This window comes from Polypterus senegalus, chromosome 10, assembly GCF_016835505.1.
Source record: "Polypterus senegalus isolate Bchr_013 chromosome 10, ASM1683550v1, whole genome shotgun sequence".
Classification (NCBI taxonomy): domain Eukaryota; kingdom Metazoa; phylum Chordata; class Cladistia; order Polypteriformes; family Polypteridae; genus Polypterus; species Polypterus senegalus.
This window is the reverse complement of record NC_053163.1, coordinates 65695853-65722618: the sequence shown is the minus strand read 5'-3', so window position 1 is coordinate 65722618 and position 26766 is coordinate 65695853. Positions and strand designations below refer to the sequence as shown.

The window sequence follows — 26766 nt, the reverse complement described above, 5'->3', positions numbered from 1 at the left end:
AGCCATAGAGAATTTTGGATTACTTCTCTTTGCTACGCTAAATAAACTAAAGTTATAGAATAAACCAGGTTTAGTTCTTTGCATATTAAACCAAAACAATGTAAATTTATAAATATTCATGTGTGTCTCTGCTCATAGGGTTAAGTATTTGATGTTGATATAATACTTTTATTTGGTAGTCATGCTGTATAGGTTGATCTTCATTTTATGTGATTTGTTAGTGATCATTTAAACGATATTTTATATGACCTGTGTTAGTAGTCAAATACTTCGTGAGATATAGTGAATGTCTCTTCTTCACTCTCTCACATGAGGTTTACTGGAAGCTGTCTCCTTCCTCGGCCGCCCTCTAACACCACTGAAGCCACTTTGGCCTTCCACAGCTCCATCCATGCAGCACCATTCCCTGCCTGCACATTCATGCCATCAGCTCCGTCTTACATCACTGACTTTGGCTCAGAGGCAACACCATCTGTGTTCCCTTTCCCCATCTTTGTGAGCAAATCCAAGCCAAGATCCTTCTCAGCAAGCATGTACCGTGTCATCAATGGATTAAGGAGTGGGTCTGGTAAATTGTGTTCTTTAAGAGCTTGTTCATCTCTCTAATTCTCTCTCACACACACACCATACTTTGCCTTGCTGTTCAGAATGGCATTACTCTTTGAACAGCACCTCTCTCCTAGGTCTTCATGGCCCCACCAGAATTATCATGCCAGAAACCCCACTGATTTTGACTAGGTGAGTCAGCAAAGTGGGTAAAATGTTTCACCAGAGCTTCTTTTAAATGGACCCTAACAACGAGCCCTCACATCAATCTCACTGAGAGATCTTTTTCAAACTATAATTTTATGAGTAAGAAGGTTTGGCCAGCCATTTTATGCACTTTCTTTGTCATGATAATTAGTGAATCATTTCAATGACTACTTCTATCTAGAAGTGCATGCTTTTAAAATTATTTATATTTTCCATTTTCTCAGTTGTATCTTTTATTTTGGTACATACCTATGTATGGTGAAGAATTCAAAAAATGAAACTGGTATTTCTCCCTACCATTTGTCATCCCTGTATCTAGTAGTTGATGATATTTGGGAGTTGATATTACTGCCTCAATCTCAGACATTCTTTCTAATAACTATCACGACATCTTCACTGACATATAAGCCTCCATAAACACCTGGTCTAAACTCACCCTCTCTTTTCAATCTTTTTTGTCCACTATCAAAATTAATATTGTACCCTGCTTCAACTTCATTAACGTCATGCTGCCACTTCCACATCCTACTAAATATTGATCTGAAATGAGGTCACTAATCTCAAGGTTCCTCTGGAATGGCAAGAGACCAAACCTTAATCTATCCCTAATCAGGGTTGAATGTTAAAGTGCAGGTGTAGCACTGTATAACCTAGAACTAGACCATTGGGCTTTTCACCCTCCACCCTATTTTGTCATGGCTGTGTCCTCCCTCTCATCCCTCTCCATGGCTCCCTAAAGAATCCTCCCTTGTTTTCCCACTTTCACTTCAGTATGCCCAGTTTACCTCCTTGAACTCTAAAGCCACCAAACATTCATTGGGACCTATTCTGCCATACACCATCAACATCTGGTATTCTGTGGAAAAGTTACTTGCACCCTCTGGAAAATGGCAGTCCCTCTCTATTATATTTCATAACCCTGTTCTCCCAATAGGTGGCCAGCCCTGTGCATTTCCTCCCTGGCAGTGCTGGAGTTAGTGTGCTGAGGGATCTGTTTAATAGTTCAGGGCTTATGATGTTCCAGCCTTTACAAGCCTATTTTAATCTCCCTGGTTCCAGTTTTTTTTTCTACCTTCAGCTTTGATCAGTGCTCAGGACATGTGGAATTTCCCTGCCTACTCCCCTACCAAATCACTCATTGTAGTCCTTGTTTTGTTCTTTCTCTCCCAAGAAAAAAAACTGTCTCTACCTTCTATTCTTTACTTTGCAAAGCATTTTATGAATATCTGCCCTTGATTTCTTTTTGGCCCAGAGACATTTCTCCTCTTATGGGACACAGTTCTCTCCAATGTAAGGTTTTGTTTTAAAAGCCCAAACTACCAGTACACCCAGTTCAAAATCCTACACAGACCCTATCCTACGCCCTGTAAGTGATTTCTGATGGGCCTCACTGCTGATTGTCTCTATCAATTACATTCCCTTGGTTTACCCGTCACTTTTCTCCACATGTTCCAATGCTGTCCCCCTGTCTTTTCCTATTGGACACACATATGTTACCTAGTTTATTCTTTCCTTTCCTGCAGTATCCCTCTGTTACCACAAATCTTTCCTCTTTTAGACCTTTCTAGGCTTCCGCTCAAACTTTCTGAACACAAGTTATTCTGTCTGGGTACCCTGGCTGCTAAACTAATTATTGCCTCCCACTGGAAGACACCTACATGCATCACTGTCGACAACTGCCAGTCCTCCTTCTACAATTTAATGCATTTGAAGATTAATGGTGCTTCCAGTAATGCAATTGAATCCTGGTCTGCTGTGGCTCAATTGTGTAAATCTCAGCTTGTAACTCCTTGATATTTTTTTTTAATAACCCCTTGGCTCAGGCTGTGTGGGAGAGGGTGGGTTAGGTTCCTTTGTATGTTATATCTGTTTATTAATACATTCTGTCAGTTTGTTTTTGCTTAATAAAAAGTTGATCACAAAAGAATTAAACTGGTATAAAGTTTAAAATGCAGGGACAATATAGAATCGAAAAATACATTTTTTATGAAAATTACAACTGGCATGATGATTAACAGATTTTTTCAGTGGATGGATTAGTCAATTAAAAAAGCCAAATTAACAGCGGTTATATTAAATTTACATAGTGTTTTTAATTCTCAGATATGATCATTTTTAACAGACATGAATTGTAAAATTGCTTTGCTAATGTTTCTTCTTGATGTGATACTGCAAACAAGTTTTCCTGCACAACAATGATAAACCAAACTACCACATGTCCTGAGATACTGAGATCAGATATTGTATGATGTTTCTTAGATAAGAATTAGGAATCCAGAAGCAAAACCTGAGACAAAACTAACTTCAAAATAGGAGCAGCAGAAAAGGAAAGGTTGTGGATAACTGCCTTTTTAATGCAGAACCAGAGGCAACCATGAAATGTGCCTTGGGGTGGCCAGAGGGCTTCTTTGCTTCATGACTGTCTAAGACATTTCTTACCCAAGGAAAGGAAGGAAATCTTTCAGTGACTTGTATTTAATCGATCAAAGTAAAACTGAAATGGCTGCTCTTTTGCACTACTCATCCAGCTTAGAGCTGGGTGGAGAATAGGACTGTTGTAATGCTACTAGATGAAACAAAGCCTTCCCTTAAGCTGGGTTACAAACTGAATCCAACTAAACCTTTCTATCGAGTATAGTTTTCAGATTTTAAATGGCTTGTGCCATTATTTATTCTAACAAACAAAAATGTTTTTCAGACACTTTTCAGACTTTTACCTTTATTTATCCAATGGTATAATGAGCAGAGATGATTATGTTTTTAGTTACAGAAGATTATTATCATTGTATGACAGTAAACTGTCAGTTAAAATCAGAGGTAATATTATATAGCAATAAAATTTTGAAAGCGCTAGAAAGCAGAAGTCAACTAGACAGATGGTAAATCTACATTAAAATTGTTGGACTGCAGAAGGCCAAACATTGCAGAATGCTTTCTTTAATGATGACATGCTATATATGTTATGGCCACTAGAGGGTGCCCAAGGCCCCAAGCACCACACACGACTCAGTCGAACACAGAGGATAAAGGATAAGAATAAATAAAGAGTTATTTATATTACAAAATTACCATCAGAGGGTTAAAGCCAGTCGTATAATATTCTTAATAGTACCTCCCACTCCTTCTACTCCCCCCTCAGCGAACGCAATCCACTGCGTCCTGACTCTGACTCTCTGGTACAGAGCAGGTGGCTTCTTTTATGCCAGACCCAGTAGTACTTTTAGTACCACAGCACTGCACATTGGAAGCACATCCATGCCAGGCAGAAGCCCCCTAAAGTAGTGGTAGTTTTCCCCTGCTCCCCCTCACCAGCACCGCCCAGGACTTCAGCTCCCAATATGCCCTGTGGGTTACAAATGGGAGTTCCACCAGTGGGATGCTACCAACATGTTTATAGACAGAATATATGGCCCTGGGAGGCAGTCTCCCTCTGTTTTCCCGTTATGGCCTCCCAGTTGGGAAAGGTGCCAACCATCCTTCCATACAGGACTTGTGTCCATCCTCATCCTTCCTTTATAGAATCTAGTCCAGGCAAGGAATCACCATCCATCTCCATTGACATGCCAATTCCTCCAATATGGCATTCACAATGTGTAAGGCACAGAGATTTTGTAGTTAATACTCTGTTTACCTCGAAAAAAAGTATGATATGCTTTAACTCTGGATTTTGTACAAAGAGCACATTGTTATTATGATTTTTATTTTCGATGATGTTTCCTTTAACAAATCTGATTCTTTTCAGCTTCTCATGGAGCCACTTTACAGCTAAACAGGCAGGCTTAACCTCTTAACGCGCACACGTACCGGTCCCGGGACATAACAGCGGTTCAAAAACGTTACAGTAATGTGTGCATGCCCATCTGCCATGCATCTCGACACCCTACCCATCAAATGAAACTTCAAAGTCTCGTCTTTCCGATGATATAAACCATTTTGACACACAACAACCACAGCACTGACACTAAAGCCTTTTTTACAGAGAAGTACATACTTTTAAGAGTTGACTGTGCCTACCTTTGAAGACCCCCTGCAAGTCAAACATCAATATTTCCGAGCAGTATTGATCCCATTGTGTCCGTAAGGCTCCAGCGAATATAATCCAGTAAAACGATTTAGGTCCAAAACACACGATATATTCTCAAAGGGACAAAAACTCCAGAAAACGTTTCATAACTTGAGACCACCTACGTAAATTTTTTTCATTTATATTGATCATATCAGACGTAATTTGTTTCTGTCGGCGATAACCATGGTACCGCATGAAACACGGAAGTGTTAGCTTTCGAAAGACACCTAAGTTGGCCAATTACGACGGGTCTGGGGTTGACTAGCACCTCGTATAGCCAACCAGTGTCACAGAAAGCTTGCAGGGTGACGTATAGCTCTGAACTCTGGTAGAATCTACCAGTTTGATTGGACACTGTGACTGACACTCAAAACTTACAGCCAATGAGCAGCCGAGCATTTTGATATGTAACTTGCCATACTAACTTGTAAACAAACGATCGGAGCTGCGAAGGTGGCATTTGTGCCAGTCTGCAGAGTTGGTGCGTGGTTGTTTATTGTGATTTCGCCAAGTTTTTTCGCAGTTTAAATATGAATAAAAGTAGAAGTTTAAGCATAAATAAACGCTCGATTAAATAATAGATGCATGTACGCGTTGCAAAAGTATTCAACCGGCACACGGGCCGTATAATGGGAGAGAGCGACGTGCCACGCACTTGTGCTTTCTGCTTGCTAGTGATTGCTGCCATCAAGTGGCACATGGAAAAACGCTGAGCTGTGTTGTAACAGTTTGTAAAAGAAATGTATATAGTTTGTGTGCATTTTATAAAAAAAAGTAAAAATAAAAATATAAATATATTTTTGGCCCATAACTTGTATTGACCATTTTTACATAGAAATGTGTATTTTTTATTGTTTTTATTATGGAACATGAATTTCCATAACTAATAGAGTGACACTGTGTGTAGATATAGATTCCTTTAGGTGTAAGCTTTCAGTAGAGCCCTCATTGATATATGTGGGTTGAAGCATTCAAAAGTTATTACACTTTTTCCATATGTTCCAAAATGTGGATAATGGTCCCTCTAAAAAGCCCCTGGGCATGCCCACATAAAACTGGTGTAAAAAATGTCATTTTTACAGGTATTCTTTTCAAATTTGAAATTTGAGTAGTCAACAAGTTATTCTGTTGGTACATAGTGTGTTTCTGTCCCCACCTACCTACTGCAGCTTTATTTTCCTTTATTTTCAAAAAAATTCGTTTTTTTTGTGAGTTCTAATGTGCATAACTTTTGATCAGTCACACCTACAGTGATTCTGACTACTAAGGGTGAAACTAGAGAATGTTACCTTTACAAAGAGACCAAACATGTGTTTATACTCCAGATAGTTCAATAACAGCAATGATTCTAATTTGGAGAGGTCGAATTACAAGCGATTTAGCAAAAATGACTCCGAATGATAATTAAGTCACTGTTTGTATGGAGTGTGTACTCGTTCTGCAAGTCCACATGCTTTTTATTTGTCTTTTCATTATATGGTAAAGACATGCACATTAGGATAATGGCTAGTCTTAATTAAGACAGTAAGATTAAGGATCCAGATTAGTGTGGAGACTGCGAATTCTGACCATTTCTTTCCAAGTTCTTTCCTTTCCCTACTTTTGCCTGCCATAGACATGTGTGTCTGGTAAATTGAGTGATTTTAAATTAGTTTTGTATGAGTGAGTGAAGATAAATGTTTTCTGCAAATGACTTGTGTCTCTTCCAGGGTTTTTCTCAGCCTTGCACCAAATGCTCAATGTGGTCTAGTAATGGAAAGCTGCATAGAAGAAGAAGAATTAAAAGTGTGCAATTTTACGTTTAAATCAGAATATCTCTCTTTAAATAAAGTGATAAGACATCCTTCTGTGCAGTGTCTGTGCCCAAGCCCAGGCGTAAAGTCATCCGGCATGCACAAAGGGGTTGGAATGTCCAATGAACTAAATCAAGTGTTTGGTGTAAAGCGCTCATGCTTTCCAGGCATCACATTGTTCAGCATCCGCAACAAGGCTGGAATGTCCATAGAAAAAAGGCAACAACAGACGGACTTACCATTCTACCATTAAGCCCGTTTTAATAAACAGGCATTTCTCCATACTAGTTTTAATATATATTTTTAATGTAGAGTCTTTTACTTGTAATTAGAAAAATTTTAAGTCAACCATTTAGAAAAGAATTTATTTATCCAACAAACCATCCATCCATCTAGGAACCTTTTTATTTAATTTTAGGTTTGCTAGAATCAAAACCACCTTAACAAGATCAGGAACACAAACTGGAAATCAATGAAAGACTCAGTAATAAAATTAAGAAACGTGATCCATCATTTGATAACAGAATCACAAATATCTAAATTTGCACTGTAATATTTACACTACTAGGCCTTCCAAATACCCAATAGGTCACTCTTCAACTCTGACACTTGTCAGTCTTCATGCCAACTTTATTTTATCTGTTTCTTTTTTTCTCGGCAAAATATTCCATTACCCTTGCCTTTTCAAGACTGAACTCTATTCTTAATTCTGTTTTCTTTTCATCTCATACAAAACCAATCTGTTCTACTGAATGAGTAGCTCTTTGGTCAACAAGTTCTTTTCTCTGCTGTAATGAACTTACCCCCTTTAATAGTACTCACCCCATCTTATTTTTCTTTCTTTTTTTGTCTTGTGGTTTTTATGCTAATGGAATAAAAAAGTCTCATGTACTTGGAATTTGATAAAAGCATTGGCAAGAACCACAAATGTCATTAAAGAGATGTTATAACTAAGCCTTTAAATACAAGATCATGTTATATTATAATCTTTTGTTTGCTTCTTTAATTAAAAATGGTTTACACAGCTCCTTTACTCTCTTTTATAATTAGGCATACCCAGTAAAGTCTTCATTGTATGGCCATCTACCAGGAAAGTACATACAGTATTCTTTTCTGAAGCACAGAAGACATGAATACATCCTATTTCTATTTCTAAGAACTATGGCTTAAAAAGACACATGCGGTCAAATTTGTAGAGACATGTGATTCCAGTTTTTAGTTGCTGAAGCACATTATACAAAAGTGTCCAAGGCCTTGATGGAAAATAAAGAGTGAAAGAAGTTATTTCGATAGAACCTCGCTTAAGTGGATTGGAATCTGTGTCCTGGTATTGGTCTGCCTTTAGAAATGATTGAGTGATTACAAAAAAAATAGAAAAGGAAATATAATAAAAATCCTTGTACAGATGTACTCCAGCTCAGGAAGAAGGACAACAAGTGTAGGAGGCTTAGTAATATAGATTTACACCTCAGCAGAGAGGTCACAGCCACCCTGGAAAAACTTTCACAGTAAGTATGTAGAAAAGGACTTGAACGGCAAACTAGTATTTGAGAAATGACAAATTGTTTTAAAAACTCCTGCCAAGTAAAAAATAATTAAAAGGTATACAGCAAGAAACTGCAATGGAAGTGCATGTTAAAGCATCTTTTTGATAACTTTGTGCTTTCAATTTTTATATTTCATAAATTTCTAATGAGGCTTGTGTAACTTTTATCTTTTGCACATTACATTTTTTTTTAATTGATTGTATGGTTTGACAGACTTTCAAAGGAAAATTCAATAACTGAGACGATTAGTGGATTTGAAGATAGAAAAAATCAAGATATTCCATCCATCCATTTACAAAACCCATTTAATCAAATTAATAATTTCAGTATGACAGGAAGGCAGTGCCTGGGGACAAAGTAGGTTCTATCCCTGTTTATTGCAGGACACACTCAAAGCCAATTCACAGAATCCAGTTAACGCATACTGGACGTGTTTATGTTGTGCAAGGCTAATCGGAGCTCCCAGAAGAAGTCAATAAACTAGGTGGACAGTTCTTGAAATCAAATCTTCTTGAGTTAGCAGGTTTAGTCACTGTGCTACCCTGCTGGTCATCCATTAACGTAATTTCCTTCACAGTTGTATAAAGTCCCAACAACCATACTTCAATAAACGTTCAGATACCTTTCTGGAAAAGTTACCCATAAGAACACTATACTCAAGTATAGTTGAAATTATCTGATAATAAATGTACTTAAATAACAAAAGTACAAGTAAGTGTAGGAACTCTCCCTGTTATATATAGTTAAAAAAAGTCTCCAGATAATTCAAAATAGCTTCTTTTTGCATGTGAGCCATAATACAATCACTGTGAGCCAAGTAAGTACAAGTTGAGCAGTGACATTCAGTGTGAGCGGACACCTTGATGATTGTATCCTAATTTGTTAGATAGGAGCTAATAGGACAGGTATGCAGGCTTGCACCTGTGGTATAGCGGGTCCACGGCTCAGAAGAAATGACCAGTTTTAAATAATCGGCACACTCGCGGCTTAAAGAGGGGGCATGGTAGTGTGGTCAGAGTGGTTCTCGGGCTCTTCGTGATGTGGGCGTTTCCTCACTTAAGTGCACAGGTGAGGAATTATCCTCATCTGTAATTGATGCCGGGAACTGCTAATCACCACATCTAAGCCACGTCCCCATTATATATAGTAGGAGCACAAGTGCAGAGGGGGAAGAAAAAAAGGATTGAAGTGAACGGAGGTTAGGAGGAGGAAGACGGGCAAGGCTGGAGAAGTAAAGAGCCAGTATGAGATACAGAGAGTGAGCAGCAGGCAGGCGGCTTGAAGGAGAGCCCCCTGGATAGAGTGTTTGCCTGACACTCGGTGGGGCTGAAGGAAGCGGTCGCTCCAGCAGAGCGATCAAGGATCTGGAGTGACCTGGAAGGTGGCTGGCTTCCCGCATAAGGCCACGGTAGGCAGCAGGAGTCAAGAAGGCTTAGCACCCTGACAGAGCCTGGGACCGAAAGGCAACCGGATGTGAAGAAGGACAGCTGCAGGAAGGGCGAGCCCCCTGGTGCAAAACCTGGACGGGAGAAGCAGGGGAGCTGCCAGTAGAAAGAAGGCACCGGGTTTTGTTTTTAAAAGGACTGCTTCCAGCCATTGTTTTAACCTCGGTTTTTAAAGGATCTATTTTGGATTTTAACCTCCACTTTTTCACTGGTTTTAAAAGGATTATTTATTTATTGACCTTTTCATTGCACTACACTTTAAACACTGTTTTTGCTTTTGACTGTTTTTAATAAAAACACGTCTGCACTTTGCATCATCCCCTTTCTTTGTTGTGTCCTCACTGTCCAGCTTATCCGATGACATTACTGACAGCGTCAGGTTCAAAAGCTCTCAAAAGGAAGATGGGAGCATAGAGTAGAACCTGCATCGTCACACCTCCACTTTGAAATGTTAAGTCTGGAATATTTCAACTTACTTCTCCACAATCATTTTAAACTTTCTCAAAAAACTTGCATTCTAAAGTGGAGCATTTTTTATAAATTTGCAGCTTACTATGGGACTAAAGAATACATGAGTCTGTAGGTTATAAAAGCCTTAAAGGTATCGATCCACTTCTTGAGATTACTGACATATCAAAAAACATTTATCCATGTTGTTTTAAGAAGGCTTGAAAAGCAAAAAGCAAACCATTATTGTGAGATTCAGTGATTTTAAAAGGAGACCAGCTGTGTGTTTCACTTCATCCACCACCCCGTTCCTCTTCCTTTATGTGGATTTCCTTTGGAAAGTCATCTTCAAGTACCCATTATTGGCATTATCAAATGTTGATGTGTAGATGTGAATTGATGTCTCTGTTCTGTAGACAACTAAGCAATAATCACTGAAAAAAAAGCATACTTACAATTGCTTTTATTCTTTCACTATAGGGAAGGTTATGTCTTTAATGTGAGGGCGACTAACTTCCACATTGCTCCTAAGCTTGAGCCTCTGTAGCCATTTCTGGCTACTGGCAGGGCACCTACTATGAATGTCCCACTGCCAGGCTTGCTTCTCTGCGGTCCATGGCTCTCCTGCAGACCGGCTCACAAACCTCTCCTTCCCCTGCATCTGCACTGCATCACTTTCCGGGCCTTATGCAGTGTGTCACTCCAACTTAGCAGTGCTTAAGTCACTCCAGCCTCCAGGTCGCTCAGCTGGAGTGGCTATCAGCCTCTGAGCGTCGGTCGTACGTTCCCTTGAGGGACTTCTTCCCCGCTGTCTGCCTTTTCTCTCTCTCATCCACCTGCACAGGCTATGTCTCTCTCACTCCTGCCTTCTCTCTCCATCTCTTAACCTCTTTCTCCAATCATTTCTGCACTTTTCTTTTTTCCAGATCTCTCCCCTTTCATATGCAGGCTCTTTCTTAGTGTATCAATCACACACTGTAGGTAGCTGATGAAGCAAATGAGACAGATCACACCCTCATGTGCAGGTGTGATCTCACTCCAATGACTCCACCAATCCCTTGCAGCTGTGTGAGCACTCCCAATGAGGACGAGATGGACAATTAATTATTTATTTATTGAAATGGTCATCTTCTCTGAGCCACAGACCCACTATATCACAATGTTACGAAGATTACCTACTGCCGCTAGATTGATAACACGTATGTGTGCTTCAGTGAGAGAGAATATTGATCAGGCACAGGGTATGAAATTAAGTGACATGAACTGACCAGATCATCCTTTATCCATCTTCCTAACCTGCTTCTTCAGGGCAGGGTTGTGGGGTAGCTGGAGCCTATCTGACCAAGCACCGATTGCCGAACAGGAACAATCCCTGTAAAGGCTCCAGTCGATCACAGGGTGAACACACATGGGGTACTTTAGCAATACTAATCCATCAAACCTGCATGTGTTTGGACTGTGGGGTTGAAACTGGAGCATTTGGTGAGAACATATATTCTCCACGTTCACACTAATTCCATTCACCTATACTGCCAGTAACCACTTACGCTGTACCACCTTGCTGCCCAATATTATTATTATTATTATTATTATTATTATTATTATTAATTGCTGTCCTCGATATCTTCCATCCATTACTCTATTCATAAAGGATAGCTCACCTCCAATGGTATGGCCACTAGATCAGCAGTGATGAGCAATCAGTAGCAACAAAAACAACTACAACATTTACTTCTATAGCACATTTTCATAAACAGGATAAGGACAGTCTTGTGCCTCAGCTCACAAGGAAAGCGACCACGCCAGCACCCCAAAGAAACGCTGACTTGATTGGTTGAAGGATGATAAGCACAAAGTCAACAACCCTTCTGAAGTTGCCCGGGTTTGGAACAAGTGAAAAACAACATATTGAAAAGTGTGAACAGACAAGTGGTCAGGAAATGTATTCTTACCTCATGAAAATTAGTTCCAAGAATCTGTGCTAAAATAAATATTTTTAGTTTTCTTTCATTATGAAAAGGATGCATCACATAAGTGGTAGGCAAGTTTCATAAAATCTAAACCTTTGCTGATTCAAAGTAGACATATTCAGTATTTTTTAAAGCTTTATCTATGGACTTGTATACCCTTAGGCCCCACTGTAGGCTGCAAGGACAAACAAGGTATTTTTTTCAACTCATTTGTGGTTTAGCTGCGTTTGGAACGATGATACAAATTTAATACGCTTAGTTTAATCTTTATTTTCAGACAGTTTATCGTTAATTTCTTTTTTTTTGCAGACTGAGTAAAAAATCAACAGCAGTTTTGCACACTGAATTTGCAAGGTAAAATGTCAGATGTAGGAGCTCTGAGAACTCCAATAGCAAGTGAATGCAGATTGATCATCTAAAATATCCAGCCTCGAGTCTCGAGTTAGGACAGCGTCTGAACTCAGTACCTGCTCTGAGAATGACTGAGACTGGGACTACATGTAACCAAAGTTCCGCCTCGTCCAATTTTGGAGCTGCAGCAAGGTGTACTGGGAATGACAGCATAGACAACTGGGTGTTAGCACTAGCTGTGCCCATTTCAAAAGTGTAATTTGTTATATCCACAAACGTGGACAATGAGACACTCATGCCACTGTCTTATATACTGTCACAATGTTGCTTTATGACAACGGTTTACAAATATGGCAGTGTCCAAAGAAAAACAAAATAACATCATGGAATAAATTCAAATGTAACAAACAACAAAATTAACGAGGCTAAAACAACATCAAAATAGGAAAACAAATTTGCACAGGAATCATCTGTAATTCCTGTAATTTAGTAACAAATATGTGAATTCAGGTAAAAACTCAGAATCAAAACATCTTGTAATATGTTTTGAGAAGTAATCCAAACAAACAAAAGTAGTCCTAACTATGCAATGGCCCCATTTTGTGCTTTTAAAAGCATTCCCCCATTCTAGTTTTTCAATTCAGTTTCCATGAAGTTTCACTGGCAATTAGCGGAGTTTCTCTGATCTAAACACAGCTTAATTATTGTTTCATCAAACCACTTGGTCCCTTAGCCTGCACCATGTCATTCTTCTCATCTATTACAGTTATGTGGTCTTTATTTGCAAGAGTCAGTTGCTTGTGTAAATACTACATCTCACAACTCAGCCACAGTTGTCTTACATTGGTCATTGGTTGCTTGTTACTTCTGCCTTCTTTACCTGACATTCAGTTTGAGAAGATAGTTTACTCCAGAAAAAGTACAAGAGGGTTTGTTTTTATTTAGATTTACCAGTGGTGGAGAATCTCCAGAATTTTCTATTGTACTCTCAAGATCTACATCTCTTTAGGAATTTCAGCTGGAACGTAAATATACAAGTACACTACTTATTATTGCAATTGAATTGTACACCTAAATAAAGTTCAAGGATAACTTAAAAACAGATCTTGGTTCACCAGACCTGTATATCAAATCAAGGCATTTCAATTTTACATTACATCTCATTTTTTTTCTAACATTTTCATTATATCTTGACATTGAAGGGCATTTGCAAATATATTCGACACAAAGTGGAAAACACACTGAAATGCCAACAAATGGGTTATGTCTATTAACTGTGGCCATGTCCTGTAGACTCAACAAGGCACCAAACATATGAAAAATGGCATCCTTCAACATCTGCAGTAAGATGCTGCAGATGTTCTACCAGACGGTTGTGGCGAGTGCCCTCTTCTACGCGGTAGTGTGCTGGGGTGGCAGCATAAAGATGAAAGACACCTCACGCCTGGACAAACTTGTTAAGAAGGCAGGCTCTATTGTAGGAGTAAAGTTGGACAGTTTAACATCTGTGGCAGAGTGACGGGCACTAAGCAAACTCCTGTCAATCATGAAGAATCCACTGCATCCACTGAACAGTGTCATCTCCAGGCAGAGGAGTAGCTTCAGTGACAGACTTTTGTCACTGTCCTGCTCCACTGACAGACTGAGGAGATCGTTTATCCCCCACACTATGCGACTCTTCAATTCCACCCGGGAAGTAAATGCTAACATTAATTTTATTTTTATTTTTTTCATTTTTGTTTTCATTTTCATTTTTATTACTATTTAATTGAATATTGTTTCTTTGTATCAGTATACTGCTGCTGGATTATGTGAATTTCCCCTTGGGATTATTAAAGTATCTATCTATCTATCTATCTATCTATCTATCTATCTATCTATCTATCTATCTATCTATCTATCTATCTATCTAAAAAAAGATGCAGCCCCTGGACACATCATCTCGTGTTCAAAGCCATTAAAATCTGTATTCTCTCTGAAACTGCACACACACACATATATTCTATGGATAATGTCTACTTACAGTACTTTAGACGGCATTTTCTAAACATATAATGCTGTCACTTATTGAGTAAGGGCAAATGTGGCAAGAGCAGGTGCACTGAATAAACCGCCACTTAGTGTAAATCAGTTTTATTGAGTTTGCCATGTAGAACATGTAGAAGAAACTAGTGAAGCTGATTTACTTTTTGCAGACACCATAAATGGAAAAAAAAAAAAATGTGCATATGTTTTTGTCATAAACACACGTTAACAGAAACCTGTTAAAATTCTAATTTAATTTAGTAGAGAACATACGCAAATATTATAGTTATTTATAAATGTTTAGCTTTTCTTTTCATAATTTAGCTTCTTTTTTCAGTTTGAATAAGATATTCATAATCCAGCTGTATGGCTGCAATCAGGTTAATAATGACAGAAAGAACATGAAACATCTGAGCAGAGCACAATTAGGTGACAACAGCGATTTCACTTAGCCTGACAGGTATATAATAAGACTCGGCTCACCTGGTGAGGTTGCAGCACAGTGAGTAGGATGGATTCCTTGCAGTTCCTATTAGGAGAGCAGAATGAATAAGAGCTCAGAGGGGGAGAAGTGTAGAACAGAATATTAATTTAAAATGCAAGAGACTTTCAAGATTTAAGTATGGTTTTAAGAGAATCATGATTCTTAAGAATACATACAGCATTCCAGGAATAAAGATCACACAAGTAGGTTAAAATGCACAGATCTTGAGATGAATGAATGGTCTTTGTTATAAAAATTGCAATTACATTTATTTAATTATTTTGACAGCTTTACAAGATCGCGTGTTTGTGTATACTTACTAACAAATGTATACGGTACAATTAAACTTCAGACACTTGTACTGCCTCTTTTAAAACATGCAGAAATCAAGCATTTAATCCATTAGTGAAAAAATTCTGCATAAAATGGTTTTCAGTTTAATTCAATTAATTTTTATTAGTATGAATCACACTTCAATCTACCAGTCCCATATACTAGGCAGAGTATGACTAAAAGATACACAGCGGCTGCAGCATTGTTGCCTCACAGATCTAGCAGCCTGGATTTAAATTCCACACCTGTCTGGAGCTTCCACATTTTCCTTATGTCTGTGTAGGCTTTCCTTCAGGTATTCCAGCCCATCTCCACCACCACCGCTCCACTCGCACACATCCCCAAATACTAGGGTCCATTAAAAGGACCCTGTGTGACTGTCAGTGTGTGTGCTTATGCGAGTAGGTCCTAGGTTAGGCTCCTGCCCCACCACTGCCCTCAAATAGATTAAGCAAGTTTGAAAATGTTACACACAATTAAAACTTGAAATACTAGGGGGCTTTGCCCACTGCTCACTTCACCTCAGCCTGCGCTACATGCCAGCCACTTCGTGTCTCCGCCGCTCGTGTAAGTGGATTTCACTTTCACCAAACAGCAAATCTTTTAATTCTTGCAGAACCCTATTCATTGGGAAGAAAAACTACTTTTCCATGATGTCAACACCAATTAGACAATCTACAAGTCTTTGACTTAAAGTTCGATCTCTTTTAGATGTTCCATTATTTCACAGAGTAATAATTTCCGTTTTGTATCTCTCTCTGAAATTGTCACGTCTCATCCCAGGATAAAAAGTCTTGTCTTGTCCCAGGATTTTTATATTATAATAGAGAGATTTTCATGAAACGAAGTAGAGAAGCATCATGCAATATACCGTATACGTTGAAATATACAGTACATAAATAGATATGTTCAGTTTTTTAAGCTCAGATTCCAACTCATAGATAGATAGATAGATAGATAGATAGTCCTCATTGTTAAAGTCTCACAGGTGGAATGTACAGAATTGTGCATAATGGCACTCAGTTTTGTTTTAATTCTCCCCTTTAATATGACCTGCAGGGGGTCCAGAGTGGGTTCCGTAACTGAGATTACCCTTTTAATTAGCTTTTTGATTCAGTAGGCCTCTTTTAATGTGATGTTACCTGAACAGAGCACCACAGAATAGAAAATCACACTGTCAATCACAGAGTTGCAGAACATATGCAGGATGTCACTTCTCACACTAAAGGAACGTGGTCTCCTAAGAAAAAGAGCCTGCTCTGCCCTTTCTTATTAAGTTTCTCTGTGTTCCTAGATAAGTCCAAACTATCATTGATGTGTACTTGTAGTAGTGCACCACCTACACATCCATTCCCTAACAACTGACTGGACATAGAGGCTCTTTGGTGAGATAAAAGTCAATAACCAGTTCCTTGATTTTGCTGATGTTAAGTTTATGACAATTCATTCTGCAACAAGAAAAAAAGTTCTCCACTTGACTCCTATCCTCTCTCTCCTCCCCTTTAGCAATATATCCCATAAGTGCAGAATCATCTGAGAATTTCTACATGTGACATGACCTGGGGCCTCATGTATAAACGGTGCGTACGCAAAGAAATGTTGCGTAAGAACTTTTCCACGTTCAAATCGCGATGTATAAAACCTACACTTGGCGTAAAGCCACGCACTTTTCCACGGTACCTCATGTCTTGTCGTACGCAAGTTCTCCGTTCAGTTTTACAGACTGGCGGCACCCAGCGTCAAAGCAATGCTACTGTTCCGGTGTGATTACTCATTATTTTCATGACGCGGCTTTATAAATACACAGAAACTAACCGCATATTGTTTATTAGTGTAATGCATCTGATTGTAATTAACTCGTAACAATATAATGGTCCAGGGAACAGCCATAGTATTCCAAATGCCATAACTGCTTTAGCGTTGTTACTCTCACTTCTTCTACTTCTTCTTCTTCTTCTTCTTCTTTCAGCTCCTCCCGTTAAGAGTTGCCACAGCGGATCATCTTTTTCCATATTACTCTCACTGCACGACTCGGAGTATTTATATCACTGTATCTGAGTGTGAATCACAGCAGCAGCTGATCGGAAAGAGAATTATCGGTATACATCTTTAAGGACACGCTACCTCAGCCACTGCAAAATGTTTCAAAGCCTTTCCTGTACGGACCTCGCGGTTCAGAAACAGTTTAATCCCAAGAACTTTAAATGCATTCAATCAATTGCTCCTTGTAGAACGGTTTGTACTTATAAGTACAATCACTCCACTGTAAACTTGCACTACAGTTATAATATCTCACAACCTGAGCCACTTTATAAAGCGCGTATTTACATATGATGACGATATCATTTTTAAGGTGAAATGCAGCAAAATGTTTGTTAAATTATACACATAAAACTTTTAACTTCATTTAAATAATGTATATTCTTCACTGGGAGTGTCGTGAAGGATAGAATAATTTAACATGTACTACGAAGATATTTCAATGTTCCTTAAACGTTTTGAAGAATCGACGCTAAGCTTACAGATGGCTTAACTTCTATTACAGAGCTGATTGTATGGCGATCGGTTACTTGGGGAAAGAAAAGTAAGGACTCTTGGGCGCCACCAATATATATTGAATATAAAACAGAAAGAGAAAATAACAACACAGCTAAAAGCAGCGACAAATTTCGACAAAAGATAAATGCTTGTCATGAGCACGAGGCTCATGAAACACATGTTTAATAACGTGCTTTAGCTCCTATCATCATGAAAATTACATCAAGTATACATCTCAGTATTTTAGTTATTCAGAGAGCTGTAATATCACAAATGTAATGGACTCTGTGTCCAGTTGGAGGAAGAGGGCCAGTTTAAGAAGCAAGTAGTGATTCACACACATAGATCACATACGAGTAGAAGATCAAATACAAAACAAAGCATTTAACGTGCTACTTTAATTACGATGTAATTTTGAGAAACTGGTTAATTAAATGATTTTAAGATGAAGTTTATAATGTTCTACTAAATGACAAAATAAACTACGTGATTAAAGTGGAAAATTCGAGATTAAAGTTGACATTTCGTGCTTTTTCCCCACCGTGTGCCTTTTTTCTCTGTACCCTAATAAGCTTTCATATGACACTCAGACAGTGGGCTTACAACTCTTCTTTTCACGGCAACTTTGATATGTGACTTCTTTTTATTTCCGGCACTGTGCGATTTTGTTAATGTGAGCTTTCAAGTTTCTCCAACACGCTATGTCACTCGATCAACTTCATTTTGTTGATTATACCACGGTTTATTTGAACAAATAGTATGTTTTTCCTTTGCCTCCACTTGGTATTCGCTGAAATTCTTATATTTTCCCCATGCTTTTCCCATTGTCTTTTCACAGAAGGCTGCGCTTAAGGGCGATTTATATTGATTTGCATATTCAAATAGGCGTAATTCTGGGAGGATTTGGGGCGTTACAAAATGCGCGTGCACGAGCGTTAGTTTTCACGCTGATCGGGATTTATGTAGCAGAAGAACGTGGAAGTTGGAGTACGCACAGATTCCTGCATCTGGATTTTTCTGTGCGTAAGCACATTTCGGCTTTTGTGCTTACGCCATGTTATAGTGCGAGTTTTACGCACGGCGTTATACATGAGGCCCCTGGTGTTATGTTTATAGTCAAAGGTATACAGAGTAAACAGAAAAAGAGACAGGACTGTTCCTTGTGGTCCTCCAGTGTTACTCACATTGGTATCAGAAACACAGTTTTTGAGTCTGAAAAACTGCGGTCTGCCCAACAGATAGTCTATTACTCAGGACACCATAGGCTCATCCACCTACATATCTCTGAGTTTACCCTTTAGGAGGGATGGCTGGATGGTACTGAAGGTTCTTGAGAAATCGAAAACCATATTCCTCTCAGTGTTGCCAGCTTTGTCCAGGTGAGAATAAGCCTTGTAGAGCAGATAGATAATTGCATTCTCCATTGCTATCTTTATTCAACAGGAAAAGTGCTTTGGGTCCATGACTAGTATAGTCCAGGACCAGCTTCTTCATGGTCTTCATGATGTGAGATGTAAGTGCCGTTGATCAGTAGTCAGGCAATGTGGTAAGTTGGTTAAGGCTTTGGACTGTACGATTGTAACTCAGTATCAGAATTTGTAGATAACTTGATAACCTCAAACTAAACTAAGGTAAAATATCCAAATCAGCTGACATATGATTATGATTATGATGTGACTCTGAAAGAGGCCTTAGCTACTGTATCTCCTCTTAAAACAAAACCAATTACAGCAAATAGGGACTCACCCTGTTTTAATGAGTGTGCCCCCGTTATTAAATTAGAATACTGAAAAGTAGAAGGTGGGTCAAAGGCAACAGGCAGTGTGTTGTAGTGGTTAAGGCTTTGGACTTCAAACCCTGAGGCTGTGGGTTCAAATCCTGCAACTGACACTGTGAGAACATGAGCAAGTCACTTGACCTGCCTGTGTTCCAATTGGACAACCAAACGAAATGTAACCAATTACCATGTTTTTCACACTATAAGACGCACCTGACCATAAGACGCACCTAAGTTTAGAGGAGAAAAACAAGAAAAGAAATATTTTGAACCAAAAGGTGTACTAATATATTTAACAAAATGAAGCAGGATAATATTTCAACCTTGTAAAGTCAACAGCAGTATTAAGAACCATCATCACTGTCATTAAGAAACGAGGAGAGACTTTAAGGTTCAAGCACTCTTCTACTTTGCTGGAAACCCCAAGAATCGTCATCGCTAGTGTCAGAATTTACGAAGCTCATTTGCTCACAATCACTGATATCACTTTCTTCGCTATCTTCATATTTGATACTATCTTCAGTTCCATCTAAGGCATTGCTAATGGCAGATTCCACCTTCAGCTATAGACTCTTCAGTCCGCAAGGGACTCTCCATGTTAGTGTTTAGATCTGGTCGTGCATGTGCCCATTTATATGTTACTTATATAAAAGCCAGATCGAATGTTATTTACCTTGATTTATTTACTTACTTCCTACAGCATAAAGTCACAAGTAGACTGCAGAGCTTCCTGTGTTTGGTTGACACGAGAATGTAGTCAGACTTCTTTTTTGGGCACATACACTGTCCACATCTAAACACTAGCGTGGAGAGTCACTCATGTACTGAAGAGTTTATAGCTGCAGGTGGAAGCTGCCGTTGCTGTACTTTGTATATAAGAGCCAGATCAAATGTTATTTACCTATTTACCTTGATTTATTTACTTATCGTCCTGCAGCGTAAAGTCACAAGTAGACTGCAGAGATTCCTGTGTACATATACAAAGTACAATGACGGCAAAAGTGCGATGTGCATTCTTTCTCCGTTGTAGAACCCTCGCTATCATATGAATGTGTCTATGTGAAAACAACCATGTCAGGTCGGTGGAAGCGTGAACGCGACTGAGAGAATAAAACTGAATAAAAAAAACAAAGCTAACTTTTACAAGTTGTAGACAAACAACACACAAAAAAAGCATGTGTTCCAAATAACAATATAGTATTTATAAAAGGTGTCATTTTGCTTGACTTCTCACTCCTTACAACTCTAAGCAACTGACATGCAGGTAAACAGAGAAAAACTGTGCAGCGGTGGGGGAATGTGATAGCAGGCTGCTTGCTGCTTATCGACACATTTACAAGACAAAAGATGCGGATGGAAAGGTACGCAGGGATTTAAGGTGGGACAGATTTACAATTTTTTTCGTAGGCATTGGTAATTCTAGTGTTAAGCATCCCCAGGTGTTTCTCGTGGGCCTACCACTTCCTCTTCTAATAGCTGTCGCTACCACTGACAGGTCAGGTAATACACATCACGGTCTGTGATGCAATATTTGCTCCATAAGATGCAAAGACATTTCCTCCCACTTTTGGGAAAAAAAGTGTTTCTTATGGAGCGTAAAGTACTGTATATCATAAATGCTGTAAGTTGCAGCATCTGCCAAAAATTTTAATGTAATCATCAGGTAAAGAGGCATCTACCTTTTTTTGGAACAGGAATAATGCAAGATTTTTTCTATAGCAGTGGCACTTTGTGCAGCCTTGGGGACAGACTGAAAGGTGACAGAGGATACTACAATGTTGGTCAGCAGAGGCCTTAAGAACTTGAGGACTGACCCCATCTGGTCCTGCAGCTTTTTCTGTGTGTAGCTTCCTCTGTTGTCTTTTCACTTGGTCATCAGTTATGGACAGTCCATACTGATGGTCAGAGTGGATCTCATCACTGGCCTTTCCAGCTGAAGTGGTAGGAGTTGTTGATGTAGTAGGGATGTTGTGGGGGGACTGTTCATTTGAAGAAAGTGGGTATTATGATAAGCAAAACAAAGGACAAGTATTCTTTGTATGGCTAATATATTGTTGTTAATCCAATACACTTTCATTGTTATAGGTGAAAAATACTTATTTTAATAAACCTAACAACAGATTGGAAAGTGGCATCAGCCTAGTGCTAAACCATTTTCAGGTGGCACCAAAAGTACCAATATGCTTGGCCTCTTTACCAGCCATGTTGACTTTATTATATTCAAATGTTATTTCTCATTTGGGTTTATCTTCGGTATATAAACAAAAGTATCTAATTTAAAATAATTACGCTTTATATTTGTTATAAACAGCACAACCAGAAAAGCAGCCTACTTTCTATAATGGATTTTAAATGGGAGAATAACAACTTTTTGATTAAACTGAAGCTTGATAGAAGCTGAGTCATACAGCATACTAATAAACCCAAACACAGCAAATTAATAGCTTTAACAAAAGAATTCAGGTACTTTACAGTGATGGAGTTAGTCAGACATCTGACATCTCCTATTGAAATGTTGTGGTTGATGTTATTGCAGTTAAAAGAGGTCCTACCAGTTTCAAAATATTAGGGTTCACATCCCTGACCGGCAGATGTGAAGATAGGATGAAATATCCATGACCTTGAATAGTTCAACAAAATAAAAAGTATGTTGAATTAGATCGTTTAATTTGTATTTGTGATTCATGCAGGAACCTACAAAGAGTTTCAGAAACACTTTTCTTACAACTCTATATTCATACAAATGTACTGTATCTTAACCAAGGCACATATGTTAAGAGCTGTACCTGAAGGGATATATACATATGTGAATGTAAACTATTTTATATCTAATATATCTGTACAATATAAGCCAATTTGTGTCCATTAGTAGCTACAATATGTTGGACAACATCTATTAGAATGTGTTTTGTAATGCATGTTGTAATAAAATGCATTGATTACATTTTTAACTCCATCAAATGGCACACCACAAAACCATTAACACTGCTGTTGAGATTCCAACCCCAAATACCATATCATTGAGGAAACTGAAAAACTGACAGTAATGAAGAAAATTTAAATTAAAAAATATAAAGAACAAACAAGAATGATAAAGGGAGAACTAATATCATTCATATTCATCTGGGGCCTCATGTATAAACGGTGCGTACGCACAGAAATGTTGCGTAAGAACTTTTCCACGTTCAAATCGCGATGTATAAAACCTACACTTGGCGTAAAGCCAAGCACTTTTCCACGGTACCTCATGTCTTGTCGTACGCAAGTTCTCCGCTCGGTTTTGCAAACTGGCGGCACCCAGTGTCAAAGCAGTGCTACTGTTCTTGTGCGATTACTCATTATTTTCATGACGCGGCTTTATAAATACACAAAAACTAACCGCATATTGTTTATTAGTGTAATGCATCTGATTGTAATTAACTCGTAACAATATAATGGTCCAGGGAACAGCCATAGTATTCCAAATACCATAACTGCTTTAGCGTTGTTACTCTCACTTCTTCTTCTTCTTCTTCTTCTTCTTCTTCTTTCAGCTCCTCCCGTTAGGAGTTGCCACAGCGGATCATCTTTTTCCATATTACTCTCACTGCACCACTCGGAGTATTTATATCACTGTATCTGAGTGTGAATCACAGCAGCAGCTGATCGGAAAGAGAATTATCGGTATACAGCTTTAAGGACACGCTGTCTCAGCCACTGCAAAACGTTTTAAAGCCTTTCCTGTACGGACCTCGCGGTTCAGAAACAGTTTAATCCCAAGAACTTTAAATGCAGCCAATCAATTGCTCCTTGTAGAACTGTTTGTACTTATAAGTACAATCACCCCACTGTAAACTTGCACTACAGTTATATCTCACAACCTGGGCCACTTTATAAAGCGCGTATTTACATATGATGACGATATCATTTTTAAGGTGAAATGCAGCAAAATATGTTTGTTAAATTATACACATAAAACTTTAACTTCATTTAAATAATCTATATTCTTCACTGGGAGTGTCGTGAAGGATAGAATAATTAAACATGTACTACGAAGATATTTCAATGTTCTTTAAACGTTTTGAAGAATCGGCTAAGCTTACAGATGGCTTAACGTCTATTACAGAGCTGATTGTGTGGCGATCGGTTACTTGGGGAAAGAAAAGCAAGGACTGCAGTGATGGCTACGCCAATATATATTGAATATAAAACAGAAAGAGAAAATAACAACACAGCTAAAAAAGCAGCGACAAATTTCGACAAAAGATAAATGCTTGTCATGAGCACGAGGCTCATGAAACACATGTTTAATAACGTGCTTTAGCTCCTATCATCATGAAAATGACATCACGTATACATCTCAGTATTTTAGTTATTCAGAGAGCTGTAATATCACAAATGTAATGGACTCTGTGTCCAGTTGGAGGAAGAGAGCCAGTTTAAGAAGCAAGTAGTGATTCACACACATAGATCACATACGAGTAGAAGATCAAATACAAAACAAAGCATTTAACGTGCTACTTTAATTACGATGTAATTTTGAGAAACTGGTTAATTAAACGATTTTAAGATGAAGTTTATAATGTTCTACTAAATGACAAAATAAACTACGTGATTAAAGTGGAAATGTCGAGATTGAAGTTGACATTTCGTGCTTCTTCCCCACCGTGTGCCTTTTTTCTCTGTACCCTAATAAGGTTTCATATGACACTCAGACAGTGGGCTTACAACTCTTCTTTTCACAGCGACTTTGATATGTGACTTCTTTTTTATTTCCGGCACTGTGCGATTTTGTGAATGTGAGCTTTCAAGTTTCTCCAACAGCTATGTCACTCGATCAACTTCCTTTTGTTGATTATACCACAGTTTATTTGAACAAATAGTATGTTTTTCCTTTGCCTCCACTTGGTATTCACTGAAATTCTTATATTTTCCCCGTGCTTTTCCCATTGTCTTTTCCCAGAAGGCTGCACTTAAGGGCGATTTATATTGATTTGCATATTCAAATAGGCATAATTCTGGGAGGATTTGGGGCGTTACAAAATGCGCGTGCACGAGCGTTAGTTTTCACGCTGATCGGGATTTATGTAGCGGAAGAACGTGGAAGTTGGAGTACGCACAGATTCCTGCATCTGGATTTTTCTGTGCGTAAGCACATTTCGGCTTTTGTGCTTACGCCATGTTATAGTGCGAGTTCTACGCACGGCATTATACATGAGGCCCCTGGTGATCTATCCTCATTAATGTAGCAAAATAAAAGTAGAAATACAGTAAATCATGTAAATACAAAACAGTTTCCGTTAACAGTTATAAAAAGGACATGCTGGCCTCCCAGGACTCTAGTTTAAGACCCTCATGGTCACACCTTCAGCTGCTTCCCTCTATGTGGCAGTCAATGGGGTCCAATTGGATTAGTATTTCCTGAATCAGCCTTATTAATTTTCTATCACTTTTTGATATTTAAAGTTTCCCTTATTAGGTTATAGTCTCAGTTGTAGATGGCATTTAACGACATGATAAATGTAATGGATTTTATTATTACAAGCAGCAGACACCTTGGAATGGGAGCAAAAAATGTCACCCATGAATGAGTGGGTCACAAGTGATGTGTTAGGTATTGCGGACTGCAGTTACATTCAGTTTGCTATTTTAAAATAAGAGGACATTGCATTTAGATGTAAGCACTATACCAGTAGTCCATGGTCTATCATGTAATGGGCCACCAAATATATTCATTATATGTATATTAATCTATAAAGTAATCTATTTAAATACATATGCAGTGTATATCCAAAAAGATATATGTCAAATAATGTCAACCAATTTACATACTGTATATGTCTGAATAGATTTATTCAAACCATGCATCTTAACCAATGTATATATATTGATGAACCAATCTGTTTTTTCTGATTGCAACCCCAAATATATATATATATAATATATATATATATATATATATATATATATATATATATATATATATATATATATATATATATATATATATTGTATAGACATACAGTATATTGTGTAGGTCCCCATCGTACTGCCAGTTCTGATGCTCATGTGCCCATTTTAGGTGCTTTTTGGCAGTGGACAGGGGTCAGGATTGGCAGCCCCATACACAACAAAGCTGTGATGCACTGTGTATTCTGACACCTTTCTGTCATGCCCAGTGTTACACTTTTCAGCAATTTATGCTGCAGTAGCTTTTCCATGGGAGTGGACCAGACAGGCTAGCCTTCACTGCCGAATGATCCTTGAGCACCCATTACCCTGTCCTTACTTGGACCTCTTTTGGCAGGTACTAACCTCTGCATACCGAGAACACTCCACAAAACCTGTCATTCATATATATATATATATATATATATATATATATATATATATATATATATATATATATATATATATATATATATATATATTATATATACATATACACACACACACACACACACACACACACATATATATATATATATATATATATATATACACATACACATATACTGTATATATATATACAGTACATATATATATACACATATATATACATATATATAAATACACAGTATAATATATGTGTAGTGTGTATGTGTGCACCGTATCAGGGTCAAAGGGCACTGTATAAAAGTCTGTGAAATTGTTTCATATTTCTCTTCACATAAGTCAGACCAAATAAAGCACTACATCTCATTGCAGAGAGAGAAAGCAAAGAATTAAAGCCAGAAAGGTTAGCAGTGTTTACTGTATATCTGAGAATATGAATGGAGAGATTAAAAGGTTAGTGGTGAAGGGATGGGGGGAAAACATTTAATTTCTTCTTTTTAATAGATGTCTTTAAATATTTGTGACAGAAAAGAAACACTAAGATTATTTTTAAATGAAGAGAAGTGCACCTCAGTAGGCTTGGGGATGTCTCTCAATTTGATATCAGTGACATGTTCTTGTACACTAAGTATGTACTTAAATGATTTAAGGTAGCCCTTCTGCATGTTTAAAGGATAAGCACGTGCTTGTCCAAACTTATTTAATGTGGTTCTTGTACACATTGTTCAACAATTCAAATAAAATAAATACTTGAATTACTTGTAGGAAATTCTCCTGGCGAAAATGCCTTGTTGATGCCAGAGGTCAGAGGAGAATAACCAGACTGGTTTAAGCTGATGGACAGAGCCACTCCAAGCCCACTGTAGCACATTTCATGTGTGTTTTTATATCTCTTATTCAGACTCTTGTGTTTAGCTTTCAC

The 26766-nt window shown here is 38.2% G+C and overlaps 1 protein-coding gene across 7 annotated transcripts in view; it reads right to left on the bottom strand.

Moving 5' to 3' along the window:
• frmpd3 (FERM and PDZ domain containing 3) overlaps positions 1-26766 on the bottom strand; it is a 781596-nt gene that overhangs the window by 81597 nt on the left and 673233 nt on the right. For all 7 annotated transcript variants that reach the window (XM_039765859.1, XM_039765862.1, XM_039765860.1 and 4 more), the window contains one exon: positions 14881-14926. In XM_039765859.1, coding sequence (XP_039621793.1) covers positions 14881-14926 — 46 coding nt within the window. The remainder of the gene's footprint in view (positions 1-14880; positions 14927-26766) is intronic.